The sequence below is a fragment of the Garra rufa genome, chromosome 3 (genome assembly GCF_049309525.1).
Source record: "Garra rufa chromosome 3, GarRuf1.0, whole genome shotgun sequence".
NCBI lineage: Eukaryota > Metazoa > Chordata > Actinopteri > Cypriniformes > Cyprinidae > Garra > Garra rufa.
In genome coordinates this window covers 43,839,828-43,852,764 of record NC_133363.1, presented here as the reverse complement: position 1 = coordinate 43,852,764, position 12,937 = coordinate 43,839,828, and the positions used below count along the sequence as shown (strand labels likewise).

General features: G+C 35.4%; 1 protein-coding gene across 1 annotated transcript; it reads left to right on the top strand.

Moving 5' to 3' along the window:
* The first annotated feature begins 3,626 nt into the window (after positions 1 to 3,626).
* foxb1b (forkhead box B1b) lies at positions 3,627 to 5,429 on the top strand. Its single transcript, XM_073837526.1, has one exon. It carries the CDS (start codon positions 3,904 to 3,906, stop codon positions 4,792 to 4,794), a length of 891 nt encoding a protein of 296 aa, XP_073693627.1. The 5' UTR covers positions 3,627 to 3,903; the 3' UTR covers positions 4,795 to 5,429.
* Positions 5,430 to 12,937: the final 7,508 nt, after the last annotated feature.

Below are 12,937 nucleotides of genomic sequence, written 5' to 3'. Positions count from 1 at the left end.
ACACTACAAATTGTTGCCCTATGCTGTAGGTGAGGCCTGGTTGCTGTAATGCTGACAACCACAGGCAGACAATCCCTGGTTATCTTCATGAACTCTTGGTGACCTGTCATAGCTGCCCCATTAAGTTCTTATATAGAAGTGTTAATACTGGGTAGTAATTAGTATTATAAGTCAATTTAATCTTGTCAATTCTGTTTAATAGGGAATAGGGAATAAACAGTGTTATCAATATCGTGGTATTGCGATAGCAAAACTGTCTGGATATCATCGAGGTCATCATCGAGGTTCTTAAAATACATTTAAACTTCTTATTCTAACATAAAAGGTCTTTAAAGTTGCATTTTAGGCCATTATGCTTAGGCACAGTATCTGTCAAACAAACTAAAACCGAAAGCACAATATAACTTAATTCCTTTATCAAGTCTGTTTTCACTGTGCGTTTCAGATCAGCTCGTAATCCAGTGTTTTTCACCCTTCAGAACGGCTCAGTTTATAGTAATTGCAGTGAACTCATTTTTTTACATGTGCTGTGAGTTTATTGCACGTTTTGTAACGCAAAAGCCACCAGTTATGCTTTATTTTCTTGGCAGATGATTACAGCATTTTACTAAATTTGTAGTGAGACGCATTTTTGCAAGCCTGTTTTCACTGAAGCTGGAATTTTCTGTCAAAATAAAAGCTCCACTGCCGTTTCTGTCAAAATAAAAGCTTAAAAGTGCAGTATGAATTGTTGACAGCTACCGGTTTAAATGGGTAATGTTACTGTATGTTAATGCATGTTACTGTAAAGCAAAAATAATATACCTATGAAATATTAATTTTCATTTATTTTGCAGTGCAATTGTTTTACAATATGGCTATTACTGTCATATAGGAAAAACAATAATATAAAATTGTTGTTATTATTATTATATTCTAATTTGTTTGGCTTCCTAAAAAACCAGTGTGAATGTAATTTAGACTGAGACAGTATATCACAAAAAAGGGGGGGGGGGGGTGAGTCCCTTTTAAAGTTCAGGTACAAGTCAATTCACTGACTTGTTTTCTTAGTTAGAAACATGGGATGGAGCTCTTAATTTTGAACTCTCCAAGTGCATTAGATTGAATAATTTATCTTTAAAATGTACAAAATTGTAATTTTTTCCCAAGTCTTAATTTGTCTTATTTTGGTAAATTTTGCAATAAATATCGTATTGTGGACTTCATATCGAGATATTATCGAGATTTTTATAATGTTAAATCATACAAAACTGATCACAAAAAGCTATAATGAATAGCTAAAGCTGTGCTGGCTAGGATGAGACAACATGGTGTCATCAGAGGGCTGTATTTACAGGCCAGTCTCATCTATCAGACACAGATGCGTCACATGTTCTCCATTAGACTAAATATCATTCATCACAGCATACAGCATCAACCTGCTCCCAGTCTTACCCTGTGCTGTAGTGGTCAAGGGTTAACTGCAGCATCTATACACACTTTGACACACACACACACACACACACACACACACACACACACACACACACACACACACACACACACACACACACACACACACACACACACACACACACACACACACACACACACACACACACACACACACACACACACACACACACACACGCACACACACACACACAGGCACTCCATCAGGAGCAGTTAGGTCGAAGAATGCTGGTATATTCTGGATAATTCAATGCTTCCTTCCTCCAACTATATATGCCTATTGATGACAACAATAAATGACAACAATAATAATACAGATAAAATACTCGCTTGTTTATTAAAGCTATAAGCTCACTGCATTGACTGCATTTGAGCTAATGACTTTTCCTTTTTAATGTTAAGTTAAAAAGTAACTGGATGTTCGAAAATATTTTATTATTTCTTCATATGCATAAAATAAAATAAAATATATATATTATGAGGTCTTCAGGAATCCTTTTTAAAATTAAGTATAAAATAAAAAGATAAAAGAACTCCATAGTTTGATTTATTTTTTATTTTGTTAAATGCTTTATTAATTCAGTTCCACAAGAACAAGAGGTATTACATACTCATGATCAAATTAACATTAGCTGCTTTTTAGAGCATTACATGTTTTCAGTGCTTTTTTGTTTGTTCCAAGAGATATACATACAATTTAAAGTAATCTATAAAATGGGAAAAAGTTGGTCTACACTGAGCCCACTTTTTCTTATGTATATGGTATTTTACTAATAATAAAAAAAATGTATTATGATTTGTAAGTTCATCCTCCAATCAAAGGTACTTGACGTCACCACTCTTCAAACCAATTATGACAGTCCTTGTCTGCTTAAAGGACTCATCTGCTTACACATCTCCTTATTCCGTTGTAAGGCCAGCACTTCTCCACTACTGCAGATTTTGTATATCCCACTAGTACATTTTTACGGTGAAGATTTTTAGGTTAGTTTTAGGTTTCATTTTTTAGGTTATTCTTCGATTTTATTAATGATCTGAATAGAGTTAGTCTCTTTAACCTCTGTTAGAAATTCATACATTCATAATAGCCTAAAATAAAATACATTTTCATCTGTTTGAAGTAATTAAGTAGGCCAGCTGAATTTACTTGTATAAAAAAAGTATAAATATGTAGCAGTGATCCTCCTCACGCTGATTCTCTAAATTATGAACATATCAACTATCACAAACCTTCACTCTCAAACTTATTTTGAATATAAACGCGTTCAGTTTTAAAAAAAATGTATATAGGCTATATAAGCTATATTCCAGCGTGTATAAACTTATATACACATAAATTCTGTTCTTCAGCAATGTGAATGGGAAGCTGCCTGTGTGGTCCGAGTCATTGTCTTTACATTGTAAAAGAATGACTTAAACGAACACAGTTAAGTAGAAGATCAGACTTCCTAGACAAGCAGTTAATATGATTATATCTATATAAAAAATAGCTAATTAAATACGAAATTTGAAGCTTTATCGGTGGCTTAAAGTTAAGGAGTCGCACATTTTAAAATTTAATTTAATCACTGATGAAGAAAATCGAAAAAACCCCGACGGAAATTAAATGAATGAAAATAAGATGTTACAACAAAAAATAGCTTGTTAATAGCTTGTGGAAACATTTAATTTAAGTATAAAGTAGTAAATGTAGCCTATATTTTAAATAAATTAATAAATATGTTTTAAAAGTTAATTAAGAATCAAATTGAGAAGTTACGCTTCAGAAGAAATTCTGGAGAATAATGTCGATTTGAATTATTGCTGCTGATACGAGAGAAAAAGTCTCTACCTCAAAGTCGCCAACCAGCCCTAACTTAAACGGAGAAGGTTTAAAACAAGGAGACAACAGGCTTATTATTTTTTTCTTAAGTGACTGGCAGTCAATTTGCTGTGTATGTTTACAAAGTTTACATCCAGTCGCCTCTTGCAGCGCTTTATTTTCTGCCAGAGATGAATATTATTGGTTCAGCGGGTCGCGTGAAAGAGGTGTAAATGAAAACTGTTTAGAAGACAGTGAGCGCGCCCCTCCTTTGAGGAAGATTGTCATGTGACAACACAGAGAGCTCTTGAAGAGACACAGAAAAAGGGGGACAGACGCTCACAGACTTTTGCGCACACAGAGAACTCCGGGTGAGACCATGAGAGAAGACTTTGAGATTTCGATTCTGTGCAAAGGTTAATAGGCTATATGATGGATAGCAATTTACAAACGAATGAAACGCACTGCATAGGCCTAACTTGCTCAAAACTTTTTACACGAATGGATATCAAATGAGTGTCAACTGAATCACCTGTGTTTGTTAAGATGTCTGACTTTTCATTTCGAGTCTGTGTGCGATTTTCAACAAACTCGGAGTGTTTTGAAGGTATACATCACTGATTGAACTCGTAAGTAATTCACTCGGAAAAATGCCTCGTCCTGGAAGAAACACTTATAGCGATCAGAAGCCGCCGTATTCGTATATTTCACTGACCGCAATGGCCATTCAAAGTTGTCCTGAGAAGATGCTCCCGCTCAGCGAAATTTACAAGTTCATCATGGACAGGTTTCCTTATTATCGGGAAAACACACAGCGCTGGCAGAATTCACTTCGCCACAACCTTTCCTTCAACGACTGCTTCATCAAGATCCCGCGGAGACCGGACCAGCCCGGGAAAGGCAGCTTCTGGGCTCTCCATCCCAGCTGCGGTGACATGTTTGAGAACGGGAGCTTCTTGAGGCGCCGCAAAAGATTCAAAGTGATGATCACCTCCGAGCACCTGCAAAAACCCTCAGACGCGGCGCATTACCTCCAGCAACAGGCAAAACTCAGAATGACCGCTTTAGGGACACATCTACCACAGATGACTAGCTACAACTTAAGTGTGTCGCAACCCTCCACTTTCAAACACCCCTTTGCCATTGAAAACATCATTGCCAGAGATTACAAAATGCCAGGAAGTCTTGCTTTCTCTACAATGCAGTCCATGTCTACGGGTTACCAAATACACAATCAGCTGACCACGGCATGGCCCCATATGTATAGCAGTAATGTGATAGACGCTGAGTATACTGCCTATGGAGTACCACTTAAATCCCTGAGTCATGGCGCACAAAGTTTACCGGCGATCCCTGTGCCAATCAAACCCGCTCCAGCTTCGGTTCAGTCCATCCCGGCGCTGCACGCCCACCTTCCAGCGTTTTTCTCCGGCTCTCCACAGTCCCTGAGCCCGACGTCTCCAAGCCAGAGCAGCCCTGCCACACCGAGCCCGACCTCCCTGATCCATTCGGTCGCCGTGCACTGTCAAGAGGTCACTTAAAAACTTTAAGAAGACTTTCTTTACACATCCACCCTGATTCACTGGCACCGACGAAAAGGCAAGACAAAAAATGACAGTATACAAAACATCTAATCTGAAACCTGTAAAATCATAAGTGACTATTTCAAAATACAATCTGTTAAGTTTGCTTATAGCTCAATTTCTTCTATGACATGTATGTCATGAATTTAGGCTACCTCATATTATGAAAGTTCAAGAATCCTATTGAAAAATGCACAATGGACTATGAAAATGAACATGTGAGAACAAGCGTAAAAAGTTTTGGACGGTAAAGTTCATTACGCATAATTACAATACCACCATTCTTCATGTAGATAATTTTACTTGTAACTTAAAATTTTAGGCTGTTTTTAAACCATTAAGTCTCATTGACCTCAAGTAAAGAAACTGAAAAAGACTGAGATCGCATGTATAAGCACAGATGCTGCAGCCTTTCCATGTGGCAGTGTAGAAATATAAAAATGGAAATACTCCTACAATGCACTTTTGGTGTGAAGTTACAAATATCGCAAGAGATGTTGTTCTGTGAACAATGCTCAGCCTAACTTATCCGCTTCGTTGAAAATATAGTCAAAGCTGTTGTATATATGTTTTCTGTATAATGTTGACATGCTCTCATGTACTAGCATGCTGCTTTTCACGTATATCTGAAATAAATTATAAACTTTGTCATCAAACTTCATTAAAATATCCTGAGACGTTTGTCATTTTAATTTGTATAACGGAGTTGCTCAATGTTGTGTTATAAATATTACAGGTTAAGAGATCTGTTTCAACGTAAGAAAAAAAATCAACCACATAATAATTATATTGAACATCATGTAGCCAATAATTAGCCTACATGTTGTAAATTGCTTTTGTAAATCGAAAGGAAAAGACAATTCTGAGCTCAAAAGACACTTGGGCTTAATTACGGTTGTTGGTTAAAAATGAAAGGAAGAACTTTGTTTTAATGTTTTGTATTGCAAAATATTAGTAAGATCGGCGGCGAATTAATGAAATTACAGAAAGCATGCCTGTAACGAATCCGAATCGAAATTGATTCATATTTGTAGTAGTGACGTGCAAAAGCTGTTTTTGCATATTTTGCTAATTTCCTCAATTGGTGACTAGCAGTGTTGGGAGTAACGCATTACAAAAGTAATATGTTACAGTAGTTTATTACTTTTTGCTGTAACGCGGTAATATAACGCATTACTAATACAATTTGGGTAATAATATTACTCGTTACAATCTCAGTAACGCAAGTTACATCAACATATTTTAACTCAACATTAATTTGTGAATTTAAAAAAGTCCACAAGTAAAATATTTTGTCTTCCTGTTGCTGGAATTCGATGGCTGAGATGACTGCAGAGACGGATTCTACATTTATGAGATGGACGCACTCCCGTTATGGAGAAACAGCACGAGTAACTCCTAGAAACATCTAGACTGGTGCCAGTAACACTAAACTAATGATGAGAGCTGCGGAGTCGGAGAAGAGAAAAAAATGACGGAGGAGCGCATAAGCAACAAAAATTAAGCTAAAAATGACTAAATCTGTTTTTATTAAATCATAATCCGCATATAAAATGGATGAATACGCGAAATATATCTGATTTTCAAAACGAAAAGACTGAGTGACATATGCTGCTGAGTTTGGTTCACTTTTGTGTGGAGTGGCGCTCTACGAAAGTTCACGGAAAGGAAACCAAGATGACAGAAATAAAAGTAAACACACTGCAGTTATAAATGATCTGTATGACCAAAAATGACGGAGTTATTCCGCTATTCGATTGCCCCGGCGCCTCACGCACACACAGTGTTGCAAAAGTTGCAGTCTGTTAATTATAAGAATAAAATACAGTCACTGGTCAAATGAAATAGTGCGTACTGCATAGTATCCGTGCCGTCAGCCTGAGCTCGAGCTAAACACATATTTGCTCATGTGGGGAGGATGTTTTATAAGCGCGTTAAGTACAAATCCTGGTTTACATAATAGTTTAGCATTCAAATACATCACGAATATGGACACATTTAATTGGATTGATGCAGAATGAGAGAGGTAGGCTGCACGAGAACAACACCGTTTGTTTTTAGTTTCGCTTTTACCCTCATTCGTTTTGGCTTGTTTAGCAACTTGTATTCTTCATTCTTGTTTTGTTCTGAAAACCATTTAAAATAGCCTATAGGCTATTCATTGTGTTTAATGATTGTACATATAACACTTCACTTTATTTACCGGTGTTATTTCTGAAAGTATTAATGACTTTTGTGCTTATCTGTGTTTAACCTAAACTACAACGTAACATTAATAGACATACCGGTAGGCCTACCTAAATATGTTTTTATAATTTTATGCTAGCTATCCTAAACTTAATGTATAATGAGCAGCTATAAACTTTTTTTTGGCATTTTATAATCTGTGGATATTTTGATGAAAGTAACTCAACAGTAACTTAAAAGTAGTGTAACGCATTACAATTTAGAGACAGTAATATTGTAATATAACTAATTACTATTAAAAGACAGTAACTAGTAATATATAATGTATTACGTTTTGGAAGTAACTTGCACAACACTGGTGACTAGTCGCATGGCCCTTTTGAATTCTTTCTTAGAAATGAACCGTGTTTTCCACCCCTGACAAGTGTCTTCACAGGATAAATCTACAATATAATGTAGAGCTAGTGGTCCCTAAAAGTATTTTACAGTGTTTGTACCAACAAAAACAAATACTACTACTACTAATAATAATTTGTTAATGCAATAAAAATAATAATTGAATTGAAAAATATATAGAAGTCATTGCTAGCAAAATATCTCAACAAGTGGCATTTAAGAAGTACAACAAGAACAATTTTAAGGGTGAAAAAAAAGAAATCACAAAATAGACACATGCCTCAAAATTAAGACAGTATTTGTGCATTTTTTGGTTTGCTAAACATTACTAAAACATGCCCATAGTTGATGTGATGAAGTACCTGTAATGTTAAGGAGAACTGACTTCATACATCCACAAAAACACATGAGCAGTAATAGCAAAAACTTAAGCATTTATAACTTATTTCTTTGCTGCTTCCACTTGGTTCGATACTTTTGTAATTATTTCATTTTTACAATTAGATTTTTTACATTTCAAAGTGTGGCTTAAGTCTCCAAATATTTTGAGCCCACATCAATTAAATTTATTTATAAACTGTAAGCAATGAACTACAAAATGTCAACAGATATTTGCTCAGTTACCACGCCTTTTAAACTGTTACTTTAACTTCAATACATTTTTATCCATCAAAATAAATAAAAAACCCAGCTTTTTCTATACATTTATTTAAATAAAATCACTCAATTAACTTTATCTTACAGATATAGGAAAGTGCATAATACAGTTATTTCTGCTACAGTTTAATAAACCATTAACTTCTACTGTCCACATGTAAAACAGAAGAACACAACAGCAATTCAGGCTTTCTTCAGTCGTATTTCCATCAGGTTTTAATTACAAGATATTTACGACTTCTGTAAAGACTTACAATTATATTTGTGTATCAGAATGTGAACAGCGAATTTATGCTATATGATCCAATGAAGAGATATCATTTTAAACATGTCTTTACATTTAAATGGAACTGAAGTAAAACAAACTAACACACAAAGAAAAAGTATTCTAGCTTTGACATCATTTGACAATTTATCATTTAAAGTCTCTTTGTTTTGCTATAGGTGATCAAAAACATCAGACAGCAGGTATATATTCTAGTATCACGTACTTAAGGTTATAGTCTAGGTTGTTTGTTCACTATATATAACATTTCACACACAACTTTAATTAAAAGAATGCATTAAAATGGAGAAACATCGGAGGTAATTAGCATGTGTAATTTATCCATTTCTTAATGCATGTGGGCAGTGGCCTGAATAATGAGGCAGCCTTAACCCGGGACACAAGAGATGGAATGGACAGGAACCTGTTATTTATAATCACCGTAGAATAACTAATGTCATCAAGCCTGAAATCAACTCACAGAACTTATTTGGAGGGAAATTTTGCCCGCAGTAAGCTAAATAGCCTTATTTATTTCTCTCTGTGACGTTATTAATTTGGGGCGTGCATATTTATGAGCAAAATACCTGAACATGCTCAGGCAGGGGATGGCAGGGATATTTATAAGGCCATAAATCAACAAGCTGTGCAGCCTGGAGAGTGAAAATCACACACACACACACACACACACACACACACACACACATGCAAACAGACTATGCATGTTCATAAGTCTTTAAAGAGCTGTTTACCAAAATGACGGTTAACTAGCTTATTTATCCAATATATATAGATTCCAAAAATCTTTTAAAATATTAATCTTTATTTGAATGACAGTTAATGAGCATAAAAAACCAGCACTGTTATGTGTCCGATTTCTCACCTGACAATGATTCTTGTACAGGATTCACAGTGCAAGAATATCTGAGCTAAGCCGTATTAATCAGCATGGCTGTGGCTGAAAGCAGCAGCAGGTGCAGGGGAGACTCTCTGCTCGACCCAGCCAAACGCCTGTGTGTGCATGAAATCACTGTGTCAACATTTAATTCATGCTCCTAAGCAGAGACTGTGAGACAAATTACACCACTGGGTGGGACTGCCAATATTAGCTCAAGCAACAACAGCTCACAGCAGCTAAACGGTCATCCGCTGACCACTGGACTTAAGATTTTGTCTGGACTTATACTAAAAAGTAAAATACTAAAAGTAAATATTGTCAAAGAGATTTGAATAAAGGTTGTAAAACACTGAGTTTTATTATCAGTGTTTGTAGAACTAAATAAGACTACTCATAGCATCTGAACAGATGACTGATCACAAAACGATTCCAAAGAAAGTACTGCAAGTAAATAGTCTCAAGTTTTTGGAGTGAAGCAAAAGCGGCAAGGACGGTTTGGTCAGCCATAAAACATCAGCCAGCAAACACTGGCCAGGACTATTGTGTCCCGTCAATGCACTTCAGGCCTTTCAACGTGTTGCCAGGCGACTGGATCCGTTGACACAGCGATGCTGGTCTGAGTGATCAATCCCCTGCATGTCTGTGTGTTTGGTGTTGTGAGTGGGCAAATGCATTTGCTTTGTCTCGCTAAGAGACCTCCAGTGAGAGGAACAGCACACTTTTGTGTGTCCAAGTTTTTTAGTTTACAGCACACAATGTAAAAGTGGCTGATGTGTGCCCAATGCCAAAAACACTAAAAAGTACAATAGTTTTTGAGAGTTTCTGTCTCCTTCAGAGGAACAATCGTTAAAAGCACTGGGCAAATGAACAATAACCTGAAACTCAATCTTCTTAATCTTCACTTTTAACATTAAATCTTTTTTTTTTTTTTTGCAGTCTGCAGTTAAAAGGTTTGGGGTCAGTAAGATTTTTCTTTAACGTAAATTAATACTTTTTTCAGCAAGGATTATAAATTAAATGGAATTAAATTGATCAAAAGGGAAATATTTTATTAATGACTTTTACATGATTACCAAAGAATATTTTTTTAATAATTGTTCATTTCAGCTGTTCATCTGAACTTAATATTCATCAAGGAATCCTGAAAAACAAAATATATTATGGTTTCCACAAAAATACTAAGTCTTTATTACAGAAGGTTAAAACGCTTACTGATGCTTCAGAAAAAATTATGCATTAAGTATAATTTGAAGATCAGGGTAAATTTAACTTATTTTGTCTTCTGGGGAACATGTACGTATATTCTGTAGCTTCTGAAGGACAGTACTAAATGAAAAAATATGATAAAGGCAAAATAAGAAAAATGTACACATCTTCATGCTGTTCAAAAGTGTACACCCCTGGCTCCTAATGCATTGAGTTTTCTTCTGATGCATCAGTAAGCATTTGAATCTACTGTAATAGTTGCATATGAGTCACTGAAAATGCTGAAAAACTAAAGAATCTGTGGGATCTTAAGAACTTTTCTGAAGAACAGCAGGCAGTTTAACTGTTCAAGACAAACAACTATCACTAAACAAAAAAAAACAGTGGTGGAACATTTTGGTAACAACACAGTATTAGGAATCAACTGTATGTAAGCTTTTTAAAAAATAACATGCATTTTGTATGAACCCTTTTATTTTGGCAAAATAATTAACATTTTGCAGATTCTGCAAGGCGTATGTAAACTTTTGACTGTATATATTTAAATTGTAATAATAGATCCTCATTCAAAAATGTTAAAAACCTTACATTCCCCAAACTTTTTAATCAAGATATCAATTGCAGAGTTAAAAAGCAGAATGTGTTAATTTAATTTAGCAGACATGCAAAATCATGTCAGCAGAATATGCTAAAATTATGTGAAATATTCAATAATACCCCAAACCTTTGAATGGTAGTGTGCACATTATTGGGTCATGCAAGGGAAAAAAAAGGCTTGTAATAATAAGAAGCCTTTAAGGAGTTTGGTGTCAGAACACTCACTAATACAAAGTCAGATTCTGATCTGATAAGGTGGCGCCAGTGACCCACTACCTTCAAAATAGCAGATGACTGACAGCTCCCTGAAGATGATGGAGCCTCCAGCTGCTGCTCTTATGCAATGTTGAGAACATATCGGCTGAAAGAAACATGGAACAATATCACTTACAGGGCTCTAGAGTTGTCAGTATTAACAGCTGAAGACATTTTTTAGTTGAATTAAGCTCAATCAAGAAAACTGTCACAAGTCCCAACTTGTAAGTAAAATTCTAGGTATGAAACGTTACAAACTAATATACAGTATCGATCTGCTTTTCGCCTGAAACTCTTACACAGAGTAAAGTAAGGTATAATCACTAGTATATTGGCAAGTAACTAAAAAGATTAGACATGATAACTACCCTTCAGGATGTCACTTTTTCCTAACAAGCCGTTCACACAAACAGTCATTTTCACGAAAACAATGCAATGATTAACACCCCGCCTTAACGGCGGCTCTTACCTAAAGCTCTAGGGTGTCTTCAGCTCTCAGGTGTTGTGATGTGAGTGTAATGACAGACTGAGCTCTGCTGTTTTCCCTGCAGCCGCTGACTGACAGGTTGATTTAGGCCGAGCAGGAATCTTCCTTGTTTCTCATAAACTAACACCTCTACGACACTTCAAAGGGTCAGTCGCACCTGAGGTGACAAAGGGCAGCATGTTTCTGTGCACAGAGCGAGATGGACAGATAAAGGGCTGGGGTTATGTATTGCTGGGGGTCAGGTGCTGCTTCCATAGCTGAGTCACATTTTTAAGGAATCCCAGAAGGGACTCAACCACATCTATTACAAATTATGATTTTATGAGTATTAAAATCCTTTTTCAGCACAATGTGGCCATTGGAATCTCTAAACCTATCTCAACGGATGAGAATCCATGAAACGCATTTTTAGACCTTATTCTACGGCTGCATGATATATTAAACCCATTTAAAATCATAATAAATCATAATGCTATTATGAATTAAAAAACGCTACGATTCAATTAAATAAATATATCCAATGCAGGTTTAATATATGTGTTTTGTTACATGCTTGTAAGTTAGGTACGTGCTTCTCATTCACAGTAAATGCTGCTCCACACCAACTGCATATTGCTATAAGTTTGAGTCTATTATAAAGTTAATCTGAGAACACAATGTCTGCCATTTCATCAGATTCCTAAAATAATTTATAAACCTATGCAAACTCAGGAGAATACATCAATATCTTTCTAAACATACTAACTGTTCATCATGATTTCAAAATAAATGTTCATACGCTGCGTTTACATGTTTGATGTCCACATGCAGTAAAGTGTAAAAACAATCGTCAGGCCGTTTGCGCCCTCTGCAGTCATTTGTTACAATGTGAAATACATACTAATTATATTTTTTTATAATATATTACGTATTTTAACAGTTTTGTTTAATGAAACCAAAACCATATGCACTTATTATTACCTCATTGCTATTATATATGTATTAAAGTACTTTTAAAGTCTATTGTTCACACTTATGTGTATTTTTATTACCATAAAAAAATAATTCTAATTATCCGATTACTTGATTAATCGTCAGAGTAATTGACAGATTACTTAATTAACAAAATAATTGTTAAATGATTATAATACAACCTTGCAAGTAACAAAATACA

What these genes read in the sequence shown, in the direction of transcription:
- foxb1b (XM_073837526.1), top strand. Translation starts at nt 3,904, where the DNA reads ATGCCTCGTCCTGGAAGAAACACTTATAGCGATCAGAAGCCGCCGTAT.